Source organism: Pongo abelii, chromosome 1, assembly GCF_028885655.2.
Source record: "Pongo abelii isolate AG06213 chromosome 1, NHGRI_mPonAbe1-v2.0_pri, whole genome shotgun sequence".
Lineage (NCBI taxonomy): Eukaryota > Metazoa > Chordata > Mammalia > Primates > Hominidae > Pongo > Pongo abelii.
The window spans coordinates 187,737,087-187,761,752 of record NC_071985.2 but is presented as its reverse complement, the minus strand read 5'-3'; the positions used below and the strand labels follow the sequence as shown (position 1 = coordinate 187,761,752).

Here is a 24,666-nt window from a genome sequence, read left to right as displayed (position 1 = left end):
AGCCTCCTCTTGCGCCACACAAGGCCCACCCTACACACACGTAGGTATGCATTCTGCTTGTTCTACATTAGCCCCTCTGGACTGTGAACCTTGAAGACAGAGGACAAGGCTGGTCCTTTTTTTTTTTTTTTTTTTTTTTGAGACGAAGTCTCGCTCTGTCACTCAGACTGGAGTGCAGTGAACAATCTTGGCTCACTGCAACCTGCACCTCCTGGGTTCAAGCAGTTCTCCTGAGTAGCTGGGATTACAGGTGCCTGCCATCATACCCGGCTAATTTTTGTATTTTTTGTTTGTTTGTTTTGATTTTTGTTTTTCCATCAGATTTATTTCCTCACATTACAGGATACTTTTCATATGAGCCTACACATATCAGATGGTAACTCTGGAATGGGTGAGTCTGTGACACTGACCCAGCACAGCTGTGAGGGTTATGACAGGCAGGTTAGCAGGTGTGCACAGACGGGCTTTCTTCTAAATTGGAGGTCAGGTTAGATGATTCAGTTCCGCAGGGCTCATTCAGTGCTCCGTCTTCTGGTGGCTTCCCTTGAATAAAAGCTGCAGACTGAGCCACTCAGTTCCACATGGCTGGGGAGGCCTCAGCAAACTTACAATCAAGGTGGAAGGCACCTCTTCACAGGGTGGCAGGAGAGAGAATGAGTGCCTAATTTTTCTATTTTTAGTAGAGATGGGGTTCCACCATGTTGGCCAGTCTCGTCTCAAACTCCTAACCTCAAGTGATCTTCCCACCTTGGCTCCCAAAGTGCTGGGATTGCAGGTGTGAGCCACCGTGCCCGGCCAAGGCTGGTCCATTTTTGTGCCCAGTGAAAGGACTAGGGCATAGTATATGCTAAGTAAATGTTAGCCAAATGCATGATCCATGATCCCCCCCCATCCCCCCATTATTTTTTTTCTTTTCCTTTTTCTTTTTTTTTTTTTTTTTTTTGAGACAGAGTCTCGCTCTGTCACCCAGGCTGGAGTGCAGTGGCATGATCTCGACCCACTGCAACCTTCGCCATCCAGGTTCAAGGGATTCTTATGCCTCAGCCTCCAAAGTAGCTGAGATTACAGGTGTGCACCACCATGCCCAGTTAATTTTTTGTATTTTTAGTAGAGACGGGGTTTCACCATGTTGGCCAGGCAGATCTCAAACTCCTAATCTCAAGTGATCCACCCGCCTTGGCCCCCCAAAGTGCTGGGATTACAAGCTTGAGCCACCGCGCCCAGCTTCCCTCCATCATTTTCTCCACTTTCATATCTCCTTCCTCTTCCACTGGACCCTTCCCCACTGCTTAGCACGTGGTCATGCTCGCATTTCCCACATAGTGAAAAACTCTCCCTCCATCTGCATCAAGCCAGTATTAAACCATAACTTCTCCTCCTCTTACTTTTTTTTTTTTTTTTGAGACAAGGTCTCACTCAGTTGCCTAGGCTGTGCAGTGGTGGGTATGATCACAGCTCACTGCAGCCTTGGCCTCCCAGGCTCAGGTGATCCTCCCACCTCAGCTTCCCAACTAGCTGAGACCACAGGTGTGTGCCACCATACCCAGCTAATTTTTGTATTTTTTGTAGAGATGGGATTTCACCATGTTGCTCAGGCTGATCTTGAGAACCCCTGGGTTCAAGTGATCTGCCTGCCTTGGCCTCCCAAAGTGCTGGGATTACAGGCATGAGCCACTGTCCCTGGCCTTTACTGTATCCTTGAGAAGTCCTTCCTCTGATTCTCCATGTCTTCATCGCCTGTTCATTCCTGAATTCAGGTCATCTGGCCCAGGATTAACCATTCCACTGAAGGAGCTCTCCACATTGGTCACCAATGATCTTCATGTCAACCAAATCCAAAAGTTTCTGCTGTGGATATCAGACAACATGAATATAAAGACTATGGTAAGTAGTGGATACTCAGTAAAGTGGTTGTTCTTATATTCTTATTTGCTCACTTCTGTTTTTTTGTTTTATTGTTTTTTAAAAATTATTATTTATTTTTGAGATGGAGTCTTGCTCTGTCACCCAGACTGGAGCGCAGTGGCACCATCTCAGCTCACTGCAACCTCTGCCTCCCAGATTCAAGCAATTCTCCTGCCTCAGCCTCCCAAGTAGCTGGGATTACAGGCGCCGGTCACGATGCCCAGCTAATTTTTGTATTTTTAGTATTGATGGGATTTCACCATGTTGGCCAGGCTGGCCTCGAACTCCTGACCTCAGGTGATTGGCCCGCCTCGGTCTCCCAAAATACTGGGATTACAGGTGTGAGCCACCACACCTGGCCTGTTTGTTTTTAGACAGGGTCCTTGGTAAAAAGAATTTGAGGGGAAAAAAAAAAAGAGACAAGGTTTTGCTCTGTTGTCCAGGCTGGAGTAGAGTGGCATGATCATTACACACTACAGCCTCGAAGACCTGGGCTCAAGCAATCCTCCCACTTCAGTCTCCTAAACACCTGGGACTATAGGCGTGCACCACCGTGCCCAGCTAATTTTTATATTTTTTGTAGAGATGAGGTTTCACTATATTGCCCAGGCTGGTCTTGAACTACTAGGCTCAAGTGATCCTCCCTTCTTAGTCTTCCACAGTGCTGGGATTACAGCCATGAGCTACTGTGCCCGGCCTGTAGGTTCTTCTTTTACGTATTTTTTTTTTTTTTTTGAGACGGAGTCTTGCTCTGTCACCCAGGCTGGAGTGTAGTGATGCGGCTCACTGCAACCTCTGCCTCCTGGGTTCAAGCTATTCTCCTCCCTCAACCTCCTGAGTAGCTGGGACTGCAGGCGCATGCCACCATGCCCAGCTAATTTTTGTATTTTTAGTAAAGACAGGATTTCACCATATTGGCCAGGCTGGTCTCGAACTCTTGACCTTGTGATCTGCCCGCCTTGTGCTGGGATTACAGGTGTGAGCTACTGCGCCCGGCCCCTTTTATTTGAGACAGAGTTTTGCTCTTGCTGCCCACGCTAGAGTGCAATGGCACGATCTTGCTGAACGCAACCTCCGCCTCCTAGGTTCAAGTGATTCTTCTGCCTCAGCCTCCCGAGTAGCTGGGATTACAGGGATGTGCCACCTCACCTTGCTAATTTTGTATTTTTAGTAGAGATGGGGTTTCTCCATGTTGGTCAGGCTGGTCTCGAACTCCTCACCTCAGGTGATCTGCCTACCTCGGCCTCCCAAAGTGCTGGGATTACAGGCATGAGCCACCATGCCTGGCCTATTTTATTTTTTTTGAATACAGGCTGGAGTGCGGTGGCGCGATCTTGGCTCACTGCAACCTCTGCCTCCCTGGTCCCAGTGATTCTGTTGCTTCAGGCTCCCAAGTAGCTGGTATTACAGGCTCGCATCAATACATCCAGCTAATTTTTTTTTTTTTTTTTGAGGGGCAGTCTCGCTTTGTCAAGAGGCTGGAGTGCAATGGCTGGATCTCGGCTCACTGAAACCTCCACCTCCTGGGTTCAAGCGATTCTCCTGCCTCAGCCTCCTGAGTATCTGGGACTACAGGTGCACGCCACGACACCCAGCTGAATTTTTTTTTTTTTTTTTTTTTGAGATGGAGTTTTGCTCTTGTTGCCCAGGCTGGAGTGCAATGGCGCGATCTCAGCTCACCGCAACCTCCGCCTCCCAGGTTCTAGCAATTCTCCTGCCTCAGCCTCCCGAGTAGCTGAGATTACAGGCATGTGCCACCACGCCCAGCTAATTTCATATTTTTAATAGGGACGGGGATTCTCCATGTTGGTCAGGCTGGTCTCAAACTCCCGTCCTCAGGTGATCTGCCTGACTTGGCCTCCCAAAGTGCTGGGATTACAGGCATGAGCCATTGCGCCCAGCGCGATTTTTGTATTTTTAATAGAGACGGGGTTTCACGATGTTGGCCAGGATGGTCTCGATCTCTTGACCTTGTGATCCGCCCACCTCTGCCTCCCACAGTGCTGGGATTACAGGCATGAGCCACCATGCCCAGCCATTTCCTTGTTTTTAGTAGAGACCTGCCTCAGCCTCCCAAAGTGCTGGGATTACAGGCGTGAGCCACCGTGCCTGGCCCTGACCTGGTTCTTTTAAATCATTCTGTTCTTCTCTCTCTCTCCACTCCTTATAAAATTAATATAGTTTTATCTTAGTCTAGAAAACTATATTAGAAAAACAGAGCTCAAGGCGAAGCTTACATGCTAAGGATTTAATAGGAGGTATAATCTCAGAACAAGAATGAGAGAAAAACAGAAATTAGCCCGGGAAGAAGGGAAAGAAAATAACAGGTGGTGTGCCATAGACCTAGCTATAGTTTCATAAGAAGACACAGCTAAGCACTCAGTTACACAGGACTGAGAGGCTATATGAAACCACTATATGTATGGTGTCTAGGAATCATCATGTTTTAGGGGCAGCAAGGTCAAACTACCTGTTGGCTCTTTCCTTCTCTTTCCCATTGGTAGGGAAACAGTATATTCTTTTTTTTTTTTTTGAGACAGAGTCTTGCTCTGTCGCCCAGGCTGGAGTGCAGTGGCATAATCTCGGCTCACTGCAACCTCTGCCTCCTGGGTTCAATCGATTCTTCTGCCTCAGCCTCCCGAGTAGCTGGGATTACAGGCATGCACCACCACGCCCGGCTAATTTTGTATTTTTAATAGAGACAGGGATTCTCCATGTTGGTCAGGCTGGTCTCTAACTCCCGACCTCAGGTGATCCGCCTGCCTTGGCCTCCCAAAGTGCTGGAATTACAGGCGTGAGCCACTGCACCCGGCCGAGTCTGATTGTTTTTATGAGGATGGCCTGATACATTAGACATTTGGTCCACCAGGACATCACTTATGTTGGGGAGACAGTGGGGGATAATGGGGGTGGGGAAATGGGAAGAGTGGCTCTCGGGGAGCAAAGGTGTGGGGAAAAGCAGAGCCAAACCGAGATAACCCTGTGTCTTGCCCATCCCTGCCAAGGAAAACACATACATGCAAGACACCTCTCCATTCAAACAGTACAGACTATTTCAAATCGCAGATCTGTCATTTAATTAATACCTGTGTGACTTTGGGAAAATTATAAATAGCCTTAACCTTGCTGAGTCTGTCCAATCTGTAAAATGGATTATGAATACTTTCCTCACAGGCTTATGGTGTGCTGGTAATATCTGTATCTTCATCTGGATGGCAGTTACATTGCAAAAAAAAAAAAAAAAAAAGAACTGTATACATTTAAGATTTAGACATTTTCTTTCTTCCTGGATGTAGAATAGGAAAAAAAGAAAAAAAAAAAAAAAGACTGGTGTATTTTCTGTATATATGCTATACGATTTTTAAAAAGGCTTGTACGAAATAAAAGAATATTCCTTTTCGGTCAGGCACAGTGGCTCACTCCTGTAATCCCAGCACTTTGGGAGGCCAGGGCGGGTGGATCACGAGGTCAGGAGTTCAAGACCAGCCTGGCCAAGATGGCGAAACCCCGTCTCTACTAAAGAATACAAAAAAATTAGCCAGGCGTGGTATTGGGCGCCTGTAATCCCAGCTACTCGGGAGGCTGAGGCAGAGAATTGCTTGAACCAGGGAGGCGGAGGTTGCAGTGAGCCGAGATCGCGCCACTGCACTCCAGCCTGGGCGAGAGCGAGACTCCGTCTCAAAAAAAAAAAAAAAAGAAAAAGAAAAGAATATTCCTTTTCCAGGATTACTATGAAGATTCAATAAAACCATGTTCATTAAGTGTTAAGCACAGTGCCTGGCACATAACGTGCTGGGCGGGTCCATGGTCCGGACAGAGGGACCAGGCACTTTCCAGCGCCTGGATCTGCAGACGCGAGGTCTTCTGTATTCTGGCCAACCTTGGTGTTGCAGCTGCTCTCTGGGCCTCAGTTTGCTTGAACTAAATGTAAGGGGGCCAACTTAGGTGAACTTTGGGAATCCAGCCAACCTGACTTTAGGGAGAGTATGGAGCCAGGGATGGCATTGTGAATCCGGAGGGCCGACACCAGAACCTGCAACGTGGCATCTGCTACCTTACTTCCCCCGGAAAAGCGCCAGCGGCGGCGCCTAGGCGCGCGGTGCAATGTGGGCCAGTAAAAGGCGCGGCTGGCCCTGCCGCTTACACCGCCCACGTGGCCAGCGCCACCTGCCTCATTGTGCCCAGGAGTTCTCCAAACCCGCGCTGCGGAGTGAGTGACCAAGTTCTGGCCAGTTCGACCTCGAGGATCCAGAGGTGGAGACGGTACTACCTCCCAGCTCTGGTTTCCATCCCCTTCAGGTCCTTCCTCGGGAGGCGGGGAAGGAAGTCCACCCTGCGCGTGATCCTTTATGCCCGGCCCCTGCCCCTCCCTCCGGGTGGAGCTTCCCCCTCACCGCCAGACTTAAGCTGAGGACCGTTGGATCTCTAGCGGGGTGCAGAACTGAGCCCAGGCCACACTACCCTATTCACGCTCTGTGCTTGTGCCAAGGTGAGTTTCTCTTGCTGCTGGCCTTTCTCCCGGAGGCGATGGCCTCGATCCTTTACTACTGAAATGTAAGCCCCCGGGGTTGAGCGGAAAGCGCAGAGCACTGGAGGGGACGAGACTTGGTTTCGGATTTGAGCTCTTCTTTTTCTCTGTATGATCTTGCTAACTTCCCAGTTTCTCTGAACCTGTTTCCTCAGCAATAAAATGAGGTCCTACATTAGAACTGTAGCAAGAATTGAGATAAAGCTTTGACGGCGCACAGCGCATACTAGGTGGTCTGCAAGTTTTAATTGCCATCTTTTTGTTTGCTCACCTACGTGCTTTTTCCAGCTGCTCCGGCTTTCTTATGCAGGTGCAGGGATGTTTCTCAGAAGCGGAGAGAAGTGGGGATAATTCTCTTACTTAGACACCTGCTTTGGGTCTGGGAAAGTCTGACATGTTATTCTGTTGCCCCAGAACTCTGTTAAAGTGAGACACAGATCTGAACCTTCACTGGATGAGGCTACTGTTAATTAACTCTCTTCCCTTTCAGATCGTTCATACTCAGGGCTGCAGGCCTGTTACTTTTCCAAGATCTGTTTCCTTATTTTTAATACAGGAGCAATCTCAGTATGATTCTATCTGGTCCACTGGGATTTTTTTGCCGAGTATAGTAAAGTGCTTTGATATTCTCCAAGAGGATTCTTTCCAGGTTTTCCAACAGGTAAAGGAAAAAGGTGACAGAGGCAGCGACTTCCTCAAATGTCCTTCCAGCTGGCCAAACTCAAGCTGTCAAGATCTCTCCCCCATAAGCCGTGTGTGTGTGGTGTGTGTGTGTGTGTGTATTGTGTACATTGTATGTATGTATGTGTGTATGTATGGGACAGGTACTCTAGGAGTGACAGGTTCAGGCAGATGACGGGCTCAGACCTCAAGGAGTAGCCAGGTTTGTGGGGGAAATTTATATATAAACAGAAAAATGTAGTGATGTGCACATGCTATCAGTACGTGGAAGTAGCCATCCATTTATTTATTTATTTTCTTTTTAGAGATGGATGGGGGTCTCTCGCTCTGTTGCCCATGCTGGAGTGTAGTGGTGGAATCCTTGCTCAGTGCAGCCTCAAACTTCTGGGCTCAAATGATCCTGCCACCTCAGCCTTTGGACTATAAAGTACATGCCACTGTGCCCAGTTAATCTTTAAAATTAAAAAAAAAAAAAAAAGTTCTCCCTATCTAGCAGACTCAGAAAGAAAAAAACAAATTTTTGTAGAGACAGTGTTTCCTTTTGTTGCCCAGGTTTCAAGTGATCCTCCTGCCTCAGCCTGCCCAGGTACTGAGATTACATGTATGAGCCACTGCATCTGGAAAGGAGCCAGAAATGTAAAGTGCTAGCTGAAGGATGAGCAGCAGTTAGCCAGGCAAAGGTAGGGTTTGGGGAAGGAAAGTGTGCACACACATAGAGTCAGGTAAGTGGTGTGACCCTGTTGAGTGTTCAAAGTCTGGAATACAGTCTGACATGAGGAGGTGGTGAAATGAGGAAGATAGAAGCCAGGTTTTGAGGAGCCTGGACTTTATCCTGAATATAGGGGAGAACTGCTGGAAGGGTTTGAGACTGGGAGCCACATGGTTAGATCTGGTGATGGACTGTGGGAAGAGGGACCACTATGGAAGCCAAGATCCGTGGTTTAAGTAAAGAGTGATGGTCAGCTGGGCACAGTGGCTCACGCCTGTAATCCCAGCACTTTGGGAGGCCGAGGTGGGCGGATCACGAGGTCAGAAGATTGAGACCATCCTGGTTAACATGGTGAAACCCTGTCTCTACTAAAAAATACAAAAAAAATTAGCCGGGCATGGTAGCGGGCGCCTGTAGTCCCAGCTACTCGGGAGGCTGAGGCAGGAGAATGGCATGAACCCGGGAGGCGGAGCTTGCAGTGAGCCAAGATTGCGCCACTGCCCTCCAGCCTGGGTGACATAGCGAGACTCCATCTCAAAAAAAAAAAGAAGTATAGGAGAAAGCCAGGTGTGGTGGCTCACACCTGTAATCCCAGCACTTTAGGAGGCCAAGGTGGGAGGGTCACTTGAGGCTTGAAGTTTGAGAGGGCAACATAGTGAGACCCTATCTCTACAAAAGAAAAATAAGGCCAGGCATGGTGGCTCACACTTATAATCCCAGCACTTTGGGAGGCTGAGGCAGAAGGACCGCTTGAGCCCAGGAGTTTGAGACCAGCCTGGGCAACAAGGAGAAACCCTGTCTCTACAAAAAATACAAAAAATGAGCTGGACATGGTGGCCCATGCTTCTAGTCCCAGCTACCTGGGAGGCTGAATGGAGAGGATAGCTTGAGCCTGGGAGGTGGAGTTTGCAGTGAGCTCAGATCACACCACTGCCCTCCAGCCTGGACATTAGAGTGAGACTCTGTCTCAATAAATAAGTAAATAAATAAGCTGGGTGTGGTGACATGTGCCTGTAGTCCCAGCTACTCGGGATTGCTCCAGTCCAGGAGTTCGAGGCTGCAATGAGCCATGAATGGGTCACTGCACTCCAGCCTGGGCAACAGAGTGAGACCCTGTCTCAAAAAGAAAAGTACAGGAGAAAATACTCTCCTCACCAACTACTTATCAAAACCATAATCTGATAATACTCATAAATGCCTGCAAGGAACTGCAAATACTTTCTTTAGATGGCTTTTATTTATTCATTTTTTAGACAGGGTTTCACTCTGTGGCCCAGGCTGGAATGCAGTGGTGTGATTTCAGCTCATTGCAACCTCTGCCCCCCAGGCTCAAGGGATCCTCCTGCCTCAGCCCTCTGAGTAGCTAGGACCATAGAGACACATCACTATGCCTGGCTAATTTTCATATTTTTTGTAGAGACCAAGTTTTGCCATGTCCCCCAGGCTGGTCTCGAACTCCTGGACTCAAGCAATCTGCTTGCCTCAGCCTCCCAAAGTGCTGGGATTAACAGGCATGAGCCACCACACCCAACCAGCTGGTTTTTTTTAAGGCCCAAATGGATTATACTATCAACATGTCTGGTTTGCTTTTACACTTGTTATCCAGGGCTTTGGTCTTTTGGTGAGATAGAGTACAAAGTCAACACTCTATCTACAAGTTCTGCATCTGCGGATTCAACCTAGAATCAAAAATACTTGGGGATAAAAACCAATTTTAAAAATTCAAATAAAAAAATACAGTATAGGCCGGGCGTGGTAGCTCACGCCTGTAATCCCAGCATTTTGGGAGGCCGAGGCAGGTGGATCACCTGAGGTCGGGAGTTCGAGACGAGCCTAACCAACATGGAGAAACCCTGTGTCTACTAAAAATACAAAATTAGCCAGGCGTGGTGGCTCATGCCTGTAATCCTAGCTACTCGGGAGTCTGAGGCAGGAGAATCACTTGAACCCAGGAGGCGGAGGTTGCGGTAAGCCGACATTGCACCATTGCACTCCAGCCTGGGCAACAAGAGTGAAAAAAAAAATTATAACATCTATTTACCTAGCATTTAGCATTTATATTGTATTAGGAATTATAAGTATTTAGAGTTGATTTAAAATATACAGGAAGATGTACTTAGGTTTATGCAAATACTATGCCATTTTATATAAGGGACTGGAGCATCCCAGGATTTTGGTATCTGAGGGAGTTCTGGAACCAATCTCCTGTGGATACCAAGGGATGACTATACAGAAAGAAGAGCATGGGTTAGGCCCTGTGCAAGGTGCTTTAGATATAGTATCTCTTGAAAATATCAGAACTGAGATTCAAACCCAGGTCTGCGTAGCCCCAGAGCCTAAACTGTTTCCTCTGCACACTACCGCTGGATTTGATGAGTACAGTTTTGGACATGGCGAATCTCAGATGTCAATACATACTAGTGGAGAGGTCCAGAGGGCGTTGAATATACAGAAGTGGGTTGAGAAGAATCAAGGCCTAAGGCAATAACCGAAGATGTGAACTCAACTAGGGAATGAGAAGATTGAGGAGAAAACCCTGAAGGGACCTTTCCTCTGCCTCCCACACCAGCATTTATGGGAGGCAGAGGAAAGGCCCATGCAGCTAGGAAACACTCATGTAGATATTGTTTCCTTTTTTTCCTGTGTCTTCTAGTTCCCTGCATCCAGGCAGCAACTGTAGAGCCCTTTGAGAAAGAAAGAATTCAACAGAGGGAAGGAACCTAGGCACTGAATTGGAAATAATAAAACCTGATTCCTGATGATACCCTCCTCCCTGCTCAATCCCCACATCTCCCTTTTACACTTGAAGATAACATGAGGGTTTCCAGCCGGGCGTGGGGGCTCACGCCTGTAATCCCAGCACATTGGGCCGAGGTAGGTGGATTGCTTGAGGTCAGCAGTTTGAGACCAGACTACCCAATATGGTGAAACCCCGTCTCTACTAAAAATACAAAAAATTAGACAGGTGTGGTGGTGGGCGCCTGTAATCCCAGCTACTCTGGAGTCTGAGGCAAGAGAATCACTTGAACCTGGAAAGTGGAGGTTGCAGTGAGCCAAGATCGTGCCACTGTACTCCAGCCTGGGTGACAGAGCAAGACTCTGTCTTAAAAAAAAAAAAAGGATAGCCGGGCGCAGTGGCTCACACCTGTAATCCCAGCACTTTGGGAGGCCAAGGTGGGTGGATCACAAGGTCAGGAGTTCGAGACCAGCCTGGCCAATACAGTGAAACCCCGTCTCTACTAAAAATACAAAAATTAGCCGAGCATGGTGGCGGGCGCCTGTAGTGCCGGCTATTCGGGAGCCTGAGGCAGGAGAATCACATGAACCTGGGAGGTGGAGGTTGTGGTGAGCCAAGATTGCGTCATTGCCCTCCAGCCTGGGCAAGAAGAGTGAAACTCCGTCTCAAACAAAATAAATAAATAAAATAAAAGATAGGCTGGGCACAGTGGCTCATGCCTGTAATCCCAGCACTTTGAAAAGCTGAGGCTGGTGGATCACCTGAGATCAGGAGTTCAAGACCAGCCTGGCCAACATGGTGAAACCCTGTCTCTACTAATAATACAAAAATTAGCTGGGTGTGGTGGCACATGCTTGTAATCCCAGCTACTCGGGAGGCTGAGGCAGGAGAATTGCTTGAACCCAGGAGGCGGAGGTTGCAGTGAGCCAAGATCGCGCCATTGCACTCCAGCCTGGGTGACAAGAATGAAACTCTGTCTCAAAAAAAAATAAAAATAAAAAAGATAACATGAGGGTTTCTGAATGCTGCCAAAAGTCCAGATAGGCAGTTCCGGACAAGCTCAGAGTCTGGAATCTGTTAATGCACGGCTAGGCTGGAAAGCAGTTGTATCAAGCAGAAGATGAGGAAGTCAGGAGCTGGCTGAGGATGATTTTCTGTCCTAGAGAAAAACATCTATGTGGCACCTTCATTCTTCCCTAGGGAGCTCTTGTTCTTTGCAGATCTCCTACATCTTTCATCCCTGTTCCCCAAGCCACAGCCTTTTCGGTGTTCAGTTTTACCAGCAAAAGAAAGGGAGAAGCAAGATTCAGGTTTCTTCTTCCTTTTCCCCTTAAGCCAGGGTGTTGTTCAACCTCTCACCCCAGGTGTAATTTCAGAGCCTTGTCATGCGTGCTGGGTAATCTGCGAGAGGCCAACAGGTCATTGGGCATTAAGCCCAGGAAACCTGCCTTAGACCCTGGTGGCCGCAGGCCACCAGGTTCCTCTTGTCAAGTCCAGACTTGCTTGCTTGATCCCTTGGAAATTTGATTATAAAGAGCATTGCCCTGGTAGCTTGTGGTTTGACACTCAGATTGAAGTTTTGATTTTGTTTTAGCAGAGAAGAGTGGTTTCCAAAACCAACTTAAACTAGACTATAAAATTCTTCCTGGGTCAGAAGTATTAGGAAAGACAGTGTTGGTGTACTGGCTTTACTCACAACTTGTCTTTTTTTTTTTTTTGAGATGGAGCCTCATTCTATATCCCAGGCTGGAGTGCAGTGGCATGATCTCAGCTCACTGCAACCTCTGCCTCCTGGGTTCAAGCGATTCTGCTGCCTCAGCCGCCCGAGTAGCTGGGATTACAGGTGTGCACCACCATGTCCAGCTAAGTTTTGTATTTTTAGTAGAGAGGGGGTTTCGCCATGTTGGCCAGGCTGGTCTCGATCTCCTGACCTCAAGTGATCCGCCTGCCTTGGCCTCCCAAAGTGCTGGGATTACAGACATTAGCCACTGTACCCGGCCTCAACTTGTCTTATTATTATTATTATTTTTTGAGACAGGGTCTCGCTCTGTTGCCCAGACTGGAGTGCAGTGGCACTATATCGGCTCACTGCAACCTCAACCTCCTGGGTTCAGGCGATTCTCATGTCTTGGCCTCCCAGGTAGCTGAGGTTACAGGCATGCGCCACCAAGCCCAGCTAATTTTTTTTTTTTTTTTTTTTTTTGAGATGGAGTCTTGTTCTGTCGCCCAAGCTGGAGTGCAGTGGCTCAATCTCGGCTCACTGCAACCTCCACCTCCCGAGTTCAAGCGATTCCTCCTGTCTCAGCCTCCTGAGTAGCTGGGACTACAGGCACATGCCACCATGCCCGGCTAATTTTTGTATTTTTAGGAGAGACGGGGTTTCACCATGTTGGTCAGGCTGGTCTCGAACTCCTGACCTCGTGATCCACCCTCCTCGGCCTCCCAAAGTGCTGGGATTACAGGCATGAGCCACCACACCCAGCCTAATTTTTGTATTCTTAGTAGAGACAGGTTTCGCCATGTTGGCCAGGCTGGTAATACTCTGACCTCAGGTGATCCGTTGCCTTGGCCTTCCAGAGTGCTGGGATTACAGGTGTGAGCCACCACTCCCAGCCACAACTTGTTTTATTACTTACTCTATCCTACATCCTTTTAGAACCTGGAAACTAGGATTATATTTATAAAGATATTGTTGGCAATTAAATCAATCCCAAGAGTGATATTCATGGTACTGATGAGATCAGGGGAAAAGGTTGTATCTACCTCATTGGCTCTTGGTGTGAACATTCTCTCTCCTTTTCTTTCACTTGAATAACTCCTATTCAGTTATTCTTTGGGACTTGACTCAGGAAGAGATGCCTCCAAGAAGCCATCCTAGCAAGGTTACTCTTTTCTTGCTGCCCTTGTGCAGCTCTTGTGCAGAATTTGATCAAAGCTCTTATCACAGTGTACTGATATCACCTGTTCCCATTACAGGACCATAAACTGAAGGAAGGCAGTTTAAATATTTAAATATGTTTTTCTCTTGGGTTTAGCACAAGAGTTGGAACATTCAATTTACTGACAAAACGAGTATTCTTGGGCCATTTGGTGACTTCTTATTTTCATAGCTTTCCAGAGGGGGAGGCTCCACTTACCTGCTTTGTTTGGTTGGAAATTTACCTGTATCTGTAATTAGTTATTTTTCTGCTGCACTGAAGTCATGTGTATAGTTTCCCCTTCCTGGAAAGAGTTCTTCCCCTTGACTCTTGGGAATTCTTAAAAGCCAGTGTCAATATTTCTTTGTCCTTGCCCTTTTCTGTAGTACATCATACTTGTATCTACCGTATCTTTTTATAGGTCTGTGTTTATTTGCCTTTTTTCCATTAGCTCCTCCTTAGATCCTTGGTTTTGCCACTTCTTTTTTTTTGAGACGGAGTCTCCCTCTGTCGCCCAGGCTGGAGTGCAGTGGCATGATCTCAGCTCACTGCAACCTCTGCTTCCCGGTTCAAGCAATTCTCCTGCCTCAGCCTCCCAAGTAGCTGGGATTATAGGCACCTGCCACCATGCCTGGCTGATTTTTGTATTTTTAGTAGAGACGGGGTTTCACTATGTTGACCAGGGCTGGTCTCGATCTCTTGACCTCGTGATCCGCCCACCTCGACCTCCCAAAGTGCTGGGATTACAGGCGTGAGCCACCGCGCCCGGCCAGTTTTGCCACTTCTTAGCTGTTGATTTGGAGCAAATAACTTCACTTTTTTTTTTTTTTTTTTTTGAGATGGAGTCTGGCTCTGTTGCCCAGGCTGGAGTGCAGTGGCGCAATCTTGGCTCACTGAAACCTCCGCCTCCCGGGTTCAAACGATTCTCCCGCCTCAGCCTCCATAGCTGGGACTACAGGCGCATGCCACCACACCTAGCTAATTTTTGTATTTTTTGGTAGAAACAAGGTTTCACCATGTTGGCCAGGCTGGTCTCTAACTTCTGACTTCAAGTGATCTGCCTGCCTTGGCCTCCCTATGTGCTTGTATTACAGGTGTGAGGCACAGCACCCGGTCTAACTTCACTTCTTTGAACCTATTTTCTCAACTAAAAAATTAAAGATCTGGATATGGTGGCTTATACCTGTAATCCCCGCAATTCAGGGTGCTGAAGTGGCTGGATAGCTTGAGGCCAGAAGTTCAAGACCAGCCTGGGCAACCTGCCAGAACCCATCTCTAAAAAAGTTTAAAAACATCCAGGTGTGCTGGCACAGGCCTGTAGTCCCAGCTACTTGGAAGGCTGAGGCAGGAATATCACTTGAGCTTAAGAGTTCAAGGCTGCAGTGAGCCATGATCACACCACTGTTCTCCAACCCAGGAGACAGAACCAGACCCTGAGTCTAAAAAAGAGTTCCTTTTTTAGGACTCCCTTTACCTCCCTTACAGGAGCCCACTCAGGCCTACCAGCATGGCTGACCAGACCTCTGTGAAAGGTACTTAGAGAATCTCTGTAGTTCTTTTTTTTTTTTCTTTTTTTGAGACAAAGTCTCGCTCTGTTGCCCAGGCTGGAGTGCAGTGGTGCAATCTAAGCTCACTGCAACCTCCGCCTCCTGGGTTCAAGTGATTCTCCTGCCTCAGCCTCCCAAGTAGCTGGGACTACAGGCACCCGCCACCACGCCTGGCTAATTTTTTGTATTTTTAGTAGAGACGGACTTTCACTGAGTTAGCCAGGATGGTCTCGATCTCCTGACCTCGTGATCCACCTGCCTCGGCCTCCCAAAGTGCTGGGATTACAGGCATGAGTCACCGTGCCTGGCCGAGAATCTCTGTAGTTCTGACAACCTCCTGGGAACATTCATTTCATTCTCAGAGAAGTGGCCCCTTCCTGGGCCTATTCAGTTACCTGGTCTCTCTTTCTCTCATAATGGCCTTTGCCTGCCTTACACTGGCTTGAGACCTTATTTAGTCAAGACTGGGTGCTTCTGTATGGCCACCCTGCTTTTGTTTTTAGATAGTGCAGTTCTTTAACAGAGATCTTTAGCCTGCCACAGAGAAGGGCAGCCAGGCTGGTGGTCTGGTTAGTGTTTGCCCAGGAGCTACTGGCCACGGTTGGTTTTGGGCACCCTGTCTCTGCTGCCTTTTCTCACAGGCACATATATAACCACGTGTTTGTCCTCCACATCTGTCCCCTCTTCCCCACCCCTTCCTGCCCCATGCTTTGTAGTAGCGAGACAGGGTCTTACTCTGTCACCCAGGCTGGAGTGCAGTGGCGTGATCTCAGCTAACTGCAACCTCCACCTCCCAGGTTCAAGTGATTCTTGTGCCTCAGCCCCCCGAGCAGCTGGGACCACAGGTGCGCGCCACCATGCCTAGATAATTTTTGTATTTTTAGTAGAGATGGGGTTTCACCATGTTGGCCCAGCTGGTCTTGAACTCTTGACCTCAGGTGATCTGCCCGCCTCAGCCTCCCAAAGTGCCGGGATTACAGGCGTGAGCCACTGCACTTGGCCGCTTTGCAGTATTTTTGACAGTGGATATCTGAGACCTGAACAACAGCACTAACCCCAACACCATTCTCTTCCCATCTGTGTTTCAGGGGGCAATGGCGGCTTCCTGTGTTCTCCTGCACACTGGGCAGAAGATGCCTCTGATTGGTCTGGGTACCTGGAAGAGTGAGCCTGGTCAGGTGAGGGATGGGGGAAGAAAAGAGAAATTTGTTGAGCCTCTGCCTGCATTTTCCTAGCAGCCCCACCCCCGTATTCCCCTTCTAGTGGGGATAAGCCAGTGGGAAGAGATAAGAGAAGAGACCAATTATACACCCTGGGCTTCCCCAGCTGACTCAGAGAGTGGGCTGAGGGGCCCAGCAGGGCCGGGGGCATAGGAAGGACATCTTTCTCTAACTGGATCTGCATTGAGTGATGTGGCAGACATGGGGCCCGTCTGTGCCCATCCCTATGCTATGACCCCTAATATGGCAGTTATCACCCTGTGCTGTGATCATGTCTCCTCTCCCACACTGGGTTCTTTGAGGGCTCAGCCTCTCCCTACTGCTCAGTCCAGAATTAGGCACATAGCAGGTGTCAAGGTTTGAAGAATAACTAGGTGAATTGTATAGACCAAAGGTCAGCAAGCTTTTTTTTTTTTTTTTTTTTTTTTTTACTTGAGACAGGGTCTTGCTCTGTTGCCCAGGTTGGAATGCAGTGGCACGATCTTGGCTCATGGCAGCCTTGACCTCCTGGGCTCAAGTGACCCTCCCACCTCAGCCTCCTGAGTAGCTGGGACCACAGGCACACACTAACACACAGGCCCAGCAAACTTTTTTTTTTTTTTTGAAACCGAGTCTCACTCTGTTCCCCAGGCTGGAGTGCAGTGGCATGATCTTGGCTCACTGCAACCTCTGCCTCATGGGTTCAAGTGATTCTCCTGCCTCAGCCTCCCAAGTAGCTGGGACTACAGGCACGAGCCACCACACCTGGCTAATTTTTGTATTTTTAGTAGAGACGGGGTTTTACCATGTTGGCAAGGCTGGTCTTGAACTCCTGACCTCAGGTGATCCACCTGCTTTGGCCTCCCAAAGTGCTGAGATTACAGACATGAGCCACCTCGCCCGGCCACAAACTATTTTTTAAAGAACAAGATGGGGCCAAGTGTGGTGGCTCATACCTGTAATCCCAGCACTTTGGGAGGCCAAGGCAGGAAGATTGCTTGAGCCCAGGAATTTGAGACCAGACTGGGCAACACAGTGAGACTCCCGTCTCTACAAAAAATTTAAAAAATTAGAACGTGCCTGTGGTCCCAATTACTTGAGAGGCTGAGTTAGGGGGATTGCTGGAGCCCTAGAAGTCGAGGCTGCAGCGACCTATGATCATGCCACTGCACTCCAGCCTGGACAGAGCGAGACCATCTTAAAAAAAAAAAAGTAGACCAGACACTGTGGCTCACGCCTGTAATCCCAGCGCTTTGGGAGGCCAAGGCAGGTGGATCACAAGGTCAGGAGTTCGAGACCAGCTTGGCCAACATGGTGAAACCCCGTCTCTACTAAAAATACAATACAGGCGTGTTGGCACACGCCTGGAATCCCAGCTACTTGGGAGGCTGAGGCAAGAGAATTGCTTGAATCTGGGAGGCAGAGGTTGCAGTGAGCCAAAATTACTCCACTGCACTCCAGCCTAGGCAACAGAGCAAGACTCCGTCTAGGGGGAAAAAATTAAGGAAAAAAAGTTAATTAACAATTAGATTCTATTGGACAAGTTACAGATGGAGGTGATTATACACTCATGTGACCTTTTAATATGTAACCACTTAAGCCGGGTGTGGTGGCTCATGCCTGTAATCCCAGCACTTTGGGAGGCTGAGGCAGGCAGATCTCCTGAGGTCGGGAGTTCAAGACCAGCCTGACCAACACGGAGAAACCTCGTCTCTACTAAAAATGCAAAATTAGCTAGGCATGGTGGTGCATGCCTGCAATCCCAGCTACTTGGGAATCTGAGGCAGGAGAATCACTTGAATCCGGGAGGCGGAGGTTGCAGCGAGCCAAGATCGTGCCATTTCCAGCCTGGGCAACAAGAGCGAAACTGCATCCCAAGAAAAATAATAATAAAATAAATAAGTAACCACTTAAAAATATAAATGTAGTTCTTAACTCAAGAACTGTTAAAGTTGATAATTGACTGACCCCTGGTGTAAACCCCTCCCAGCTGAGGGGAGTCTGGGAATGTAGACCTGCTTTCTCAGGGTGGACATAGCTATGAGATTTGGCTCCTGCCTGGAATGACGCATTTCCCCAGGGCTTCTTCCTTCTTCCTTGGAAATCTTGAGTCAGAATGAAGAGAAGTTTGGGGATTAAGTTTCAGAGAAGCCCCAGCTGAGAGAACAGATTCTTCTATCTGGGATTTAGACTGATATTTGTGGTGTGCTTGGATGACCTGTGTCTCTTTTCCCTTTTGCTTTCTTTCCTATAGCTGCCAAGGAGCCTGGAGCCAGGGTCCCTGTGCTTCAGGCAGGCACTTGTCACAGCCTCGGAGAAGTCCAGGAGCTAGGTCAAGGCAGGGGGTGGGGGCCACAGACAAGGCCAAGGCGGGGCATGGAACAGCAGGGGTCAGATGTTAGGGGAAGTACGTCTGCACCCGAGTGGGGATCTTGAATACTATGCCAGGCACCCACAACAAGAGCTTTGGGTGCTTTGTGTCTAGGGCTGGGTACCCTTGTTTCTGCTGCTGGTGCCATGTTTCCAGTATGGATTTTAGCAAAATTAACTGACCCATCCTTCTACCTGATGCCTGTTTTCTTCTCTCTCATTAGGGAGTTCTGGGTCCAGCTTTTAGCCCACTTATCTGCCTCCAGCTTTCAGCCTAGTTATCTGCCTTCCTTAATCTTTTCCCCCTTCTAACCTCTTTTGCTGGCCTGTGCTCCCAGAGTTCCCAGAGTCTGTCTACACAACTCCTTGTATGTCCTTGGCCTAGGAATTTTTTCCTATGTTTCTCTAACCAGCTCCTTAGAACCTGGAACTTGTTTCCATGGTCTATACTTCTTTTCTCTATTTATCCATCTGTCTTCTGATTGAAAAAAAATTATGATTTTTTAAATTTTTAAATTTTTATTTATTTATTTATTTAATTTTATTTTTGAGATGGAGTCTTGCTCTGTCGCCCAGGCTGGAGTGCAGTGGCGCAATCTTGCCTCACTGCAAGCTCCGCCTCCTAGGTTCACGCTATTCTCCTGCCTCAGCCTCCTGAGTAGCTGGGACTACAGGCACCCCCCACCACGCCCAGCTAATTTTTTGTATTTTTAGTAGAGACGGGGTTTCACCATGTTAGCCAGGATGGTCTCCATCTCCTGACCTCATGATCCACCCGCCTCAGCCTCCCAAAGTGCTGGGACTACAGGCGTGAGCCACCGCACCCAGCCAATTTTTTTTTTTTTTTTGAGAAGGAGTTTCACTCTTGTTGCCCAGGCTGGAGTGCAATGGCACGATCTTGGCTCACTGTAACCTCCACCTCCCAGGTTCAAGCGATTCTCCTGCCTCAGCCTCCCAAGTACCTGGGATTATAGGCATGCACCACCACGCCCAGCTAATTTTGTATTTTTAGTAGAGACAGGGTTTCTCCATGTTGGTTAGACTGGTCTCAAACTCCCGACCTCAGGTGATCCACCCGCCTCGGCCTCCCAAAGTGCTGGGATTACAGGTGTGAGCCACCGCGCCTGGCCTTTATTTAAAAAAAAAAAAAATTGTTTTTAATTTGTTGTTGTTATTTTGTGTGTTTTTTTTTTTTTGAGACAGAGTCTCACTCTGTCTCGCCCAGGATGGAGTGCAGTGGCATGATCTCAGCTCACTGCAGCCTCCTCCTCCTGGGTTCAAGCGATTCTCCTATCTCAGCCTCCTGAGTAGCTGGGACTACAGGCATGTGCCACCATGCACAGCTAATTTTTGTGCTTTTAGTAGAGACAGAGTTTCACCATGTTGGCCAGGCTGGTCTCAAACACCTGACCTCAGGTGATCCACCTGCCTCGGCTTCCCAAAGTGCTGGGATTATAGGCGTGAGCCACCACGCCTGGCCTTAATTTTTTTTTTTTTTTTTTTTTTTTAAAGAGGTGGGGGTCTCGCTATGTTGACTAGGCTGGTCTTGAACTCCTGCCTTCGAGCAATGCTCCCATGTCGGCCTCCCAAAGTCCTAGGATTACAGGTGTGAGCCACCGTGCTCAGCCTGAAAAAATATTTACTAAAGCCCTCTTTATGGTAGATGCCGGGAAAATATTGTTAGTTTTTGCTAGACCTTGCTGAGATGGCTTGGGTAGGAAGGCATCTTAGAGACTGGTTGGGTTGGGAGCAGAGCAAAGGGTTTGGAGCCTCTGAAGAGGCTTCTGGTCCCTTAGACTGAAACCATCTTCCATCTTTTTTTTTTTTTTAAGACAGAGTTTCGCTCTTGTTGCCGAGGCTGCAGTGCAGTGAGTGGCACAATCTCAGCTCACTGCAACCTCTGCCTCCTGGGTTCAAGTGATTCTCCTGACTCAGCCTCCCGAGTTGCTGGGATTACAGGTGCCCGCCACCACACCCAGCTAATTTTGTATTTTTAGTAGAGATGGGGTTTCACTGTGTTGGCCAGGCTGACCTCTAGCTGGCCAGGCTGGTCTCAAACTCCTGACCTCAGGGGATCTGCCCACCTCAGCCTCCCAAAATGCTGGGATTACAGGCGTGAGCCACTGCGCCCAGTTCATCTTCCATCTTTTCACCTCCACTGTATAGATGTGCCTGTTATATTTCTGACCCCCATTCCCCCAGCATTGACCTTGGTGTGGCAACAGTAGAAGGCTGAAACCAACAGAGCTGAAACCTCTGCTTCTCTCACCTGGCAGGTAAAAGCAGCTGTTAAGTATGCCCTTAGTGTAGGCTACCGCCACATTGATTGTGCTGCTATCTACGGCAATGAGCCTGAGATTGGGGAGGCCCTGAAGGAGGACGTGGGACCAGGCAAGGTAAGGACTGGGGTTGTAAAGAGAGGTGGGGTGAGATAACTTAGAAGCTGAAGCTAGGGCTGGGGCCCAGCTTGAGGGAATCTGGCATCAGCTTCCTTCCAGTTCCTCTCCCAGAGTTGGGGGTGGGTGAGACCACGTGCTCGTGGCTCTTCTCACTGTGGGCCCTGCCCCCTGTACTAGGCGGTGCCTCGGGAGGAGCTGTTTGTGACATCCAAGCTGTGGAACACCAAGCACCACCCCGAGGATGTGGAGCCTGCCCTCCAGAAGACTCTGGCTGACCTCCAGCTGGAGTATCTGGACCTGTACCTGATGCACTGGCCTTATGCCTTTGAGTGAGCCTTGCCAGAGCCTCATCTGGGGAATCAGGGGGTTGAGCAGGATGGTGTTAGTAACTTATTGTAAGTCACAGCAGCAGAGCAGGATAGGAACACTCATTTGCATGGCAAGCTGAGGAGCTTGAGGTGGGATCTTAGCCTCTTCTGCTACAGCAGCTTAGCTGTAGCTACAGGAGTTTAACTCTAGAAAAAGGAAGGCAGTCTCACATGGTGTGTACCCCAGGGTATGCACCTGTAACCCTCCTGCTCCCTTTATTAATTTAGAAAAGGTGCTGACTTTTCTGTTGAGCACCTGGGGTTACAGTAATAAGTAAGTCTCAGCAGAAGATGTGAGAAGAGCCCACCATTAGTGCTGTGCCGTGTGCTGGAAGAAGGGTGGATAACTCCCTGAGGATGAGTTAAGGAAGACTTCCTAGGGGAGAGGAGATACCTAGGTCTAGGAAGAGGAGGGGGCATAGGCATTCCATGTAAACTTAACACCTGGGTTACGATCTGGAAGGATGAAAAAGCATGGCTTTTTTTGGCCAGGCGCGGTGGATCACGAGGTCAGGAGATCGAGACCATCCTGGCTAACACAGTGAAACCCCGTCTCTACTAAAAATATAAAAAATTAGCTGCGCGTGGTGGCGAGCGCCTGTAGTCCCAGCTACTGGGGAGGCTGAGGCAGAAGAATGGCATGAACCCGGGAGGTGGAGCTTGCAGTGAGCTGAGATAGTGCCACTGCACTCCAGCCTGGGCGGCAGAGCGAGACTCCATCTCAAAAAAAAAAAAAAAAAGAAAAAGCATGGCTTTTTAAAAATTCTTGGCCCTTTGTCCTCTCTGGGATTGGAGTTTGGGACATAGAGTGGCTGGATGGGCAGGTAGGGTAGAAGCCTGGCATTTGTGTCCACACTTGGTGGGGCTGTCTCTCACTCAGGCGGGGAGACAACCCCTTCCCCAAGAATGCTGATGGGACTATATGCTACGACTCCACCCACTACAAGGAGACTTGGAAGGCTCTGGAGGCACTGGTGGCTAAGGGGCTGGTGCGGGCGCTGGGCCTGTCCAACTTCAACAGTCGGCAGATTGATGACATACTCAGTGTGGCCTCCGTGCGTCCAGCTGTCTTGCAGGTAAGGACAGCAAGCAGATGAGTGGTTTAGGGGTTGTCTGCTCAAGACCATGAGTGAGCAGACGATGGATCTGCTTAAGGGAGATGGCTAGCAAGTTGTCCGAGTGTTGGTGCAGAAGTCCTCTGCATAAAGGTGGGCATTGAAGCAGTGGGAGAGAATGAAATTGCCAATGGGAAATGGTGAGAAAAGCAGGCTGAAGGGGAGTGGGGGAGTCAGCAATAGGGGGTTGGTCCAGACATGCATGTCTGGGATGGGCCAAGCAAGCTGGGTGTCACCACTTCATGGTGATGGGTTATTCTTTGGCTCAGGTGGAATGCCACCCATACTTGGCTCAAAATGAGCTAATTGCCCACTGCCAAGCACGTGGCCTGGCGGTAACTGCTTATAGCCCTTTGGGCTCCTCTGATCGTGCATGGCGTGATCCTGATGAGCCTGTCCTGCTGGAGGAACCAGTAGTTCTGGCATTGGCTGAAAAGTATGGTGGATCTCCAGCTCAGATCTTGCTCAGGTATGGGGCAGTCTTAGGGAGAGGGCACTGGGTTGGGAGGCAAGGGTTAAGGGATTTCTTATTTCAGTGTCTAGGTGAGGCTGAGGATCTTGCCTTGTGATCTGGAGGGAGGCCACTAGGCATATTTCCCATTTCAGCAGGGCTCAGGTGCTCCAGGACCTTAGGGAAGGCTGCATGGAGAACAAAATAGTGCTTATGAATACTGACCCCTTTTCCTCATCTGTCTAATCCCCCAACTTAGATGGCAGGTCCAGCGGAAAGTGATCTGCATCCCCAAAAGTATCACTCCTTCTCGAATCCTTCAGAATATCAAGGTACTTGGTAATGGGTTCTATGTTCTTTAGCTCTTTGGGACATTTTCTTGGCCCTGACTCTACCTGGCTAAAAAGGCAGTGTTGTGGAACCCCAGCTTCTGCTCACAAAGCTGGCTTTCTTGAACCCCACTCTCCATCCTCAGGTGTTTGACTTCACCTTTAGCCCAGAAGAGATGAAGCAGCTAAATGCCCTGAACAAAAATTGGCGATATATTGTGCCTATGCTTACGGTGAGGATGTATCAGCCCCCTAGACTTGGGGAATGTGAGATTTGGGGTGGGATTCTGGCCCAGGTATGACCTAAGGCTTGCTGGTTGTGAGAAGGACACAATGTTGTGGGTGGGATTGCTATGCTGGACATAGTGCTCTCATTTCTGTTTATTGAGCTCAGGGAAGAAGTATGGCTCAGGGATAAGGCATATAACCTGTGAGTCCCAGTCCTGCTTCTTGATATCTTGTAACCTAGAGCAAGTTATTAAACTTCCCCAAGCCTCAGCTTCCTATGTGTAAAATGAGCCCAGTTCCTGACATGTAGTAGATTCTCAGTAAATGATATGAGGAGAGCCCAGAAGGCATTGTTGACCTCACTCAAGGGATTGGGGTTGGGAGGGAAGTCTGCTGTACTTAGGGAAATAAATGGTTACTGTACTTAGGGAAATAAATTGTTCCTGGCCTCTTGATCTCAGTTCAGACTGCAAACTCTTAGGGGCAGGGGTAGCTACAGGCTATGGGTTTGGTGTTAGAAAGCTGTTGATACTGTGGTGTTCTCTGAGATGGGGATCCCGGCCACTGCCATCTGGCATAGTGCTGTACACAGATGAGTTTGTTTAGGAAGATTTGGGGAAGATGCCTGGAGTCTTTGGAATGGCAACTCCTGCTGATGGAGTAATCTATCTGTCTCTCTTTCCAGGTGGATGGGAAGAGAGTCCCAAGGGATGCAGGGCATCCTCTGTACCCCTTTAATGACCCGTACTGAGACCACAGCTTCTTGGCCTCCCTTCCAGCTCTCCAGCTAATAAGGTCCTGCCACAACGGAAAGAGGGAGTTAATAAAGCCATTGGAGCATCCATACTGCTTGCTTGTCTTATTTGCCTGGTCAGGCCTGAGATGGAGGCTGTTTCCCTCAGGGATGACAGACCTCGGGCTGCTGGATGTGACCTGCCCTTGAAGCCCAAATATTCATATCTTGGTTCTGGAGGAACCTGTGAGGAGGCTGAGTAATTCTGTATCCTTGCATTAGGCACGTTGGGAAGTAGCGCCATCTACTGGCACATCTTAAGCACTGCATGCTTCCCTGGAGTTTTCTCAAGAATGCCTCAAATTGGCCACCTCAGAAGTGAGCGATCAGGGCAATGATTGTCCATTGGTTTCAAGGCAGTGCTGGACCTGGGCCTTGAGTTTCCATCC

At 48.7% G+C, this 24,666-nt stretch overlaps 1 protein-coding gene across 1 annotated transcript; it reads left to right on the top strand.

The window, feature by feature from the left end:
- Positions 1 to 6,335: 6,335 nt before the first annotated feature.
- AKR1A1 (aldo-keto reductase family 1 member A1) lies at positions 6,336 to 24,328 on the top strand (the record flags this gene model as incomplete). The annotated part of the gene is given in 9 exon segments (NM_001133320.1): positions 6,336 to 6,394; positions 16,114 to 16,203; positions 20,871 to 20,990; positions 21,171 to 21,322; positions 22,242 to 22,437; positions 22,746 to 22,945; positions 23,187 to 23,259; positions 23,403 to 23,489; positions 24,170 to 24,328. Coding segments are annotated over 8 exon segments (978 nt in total). The 3' UTR covers positions 24,236 to 24,328.
- Between the last annotated feature and the right edge of the window lie 338 nt (positions 24,329 to 24,666).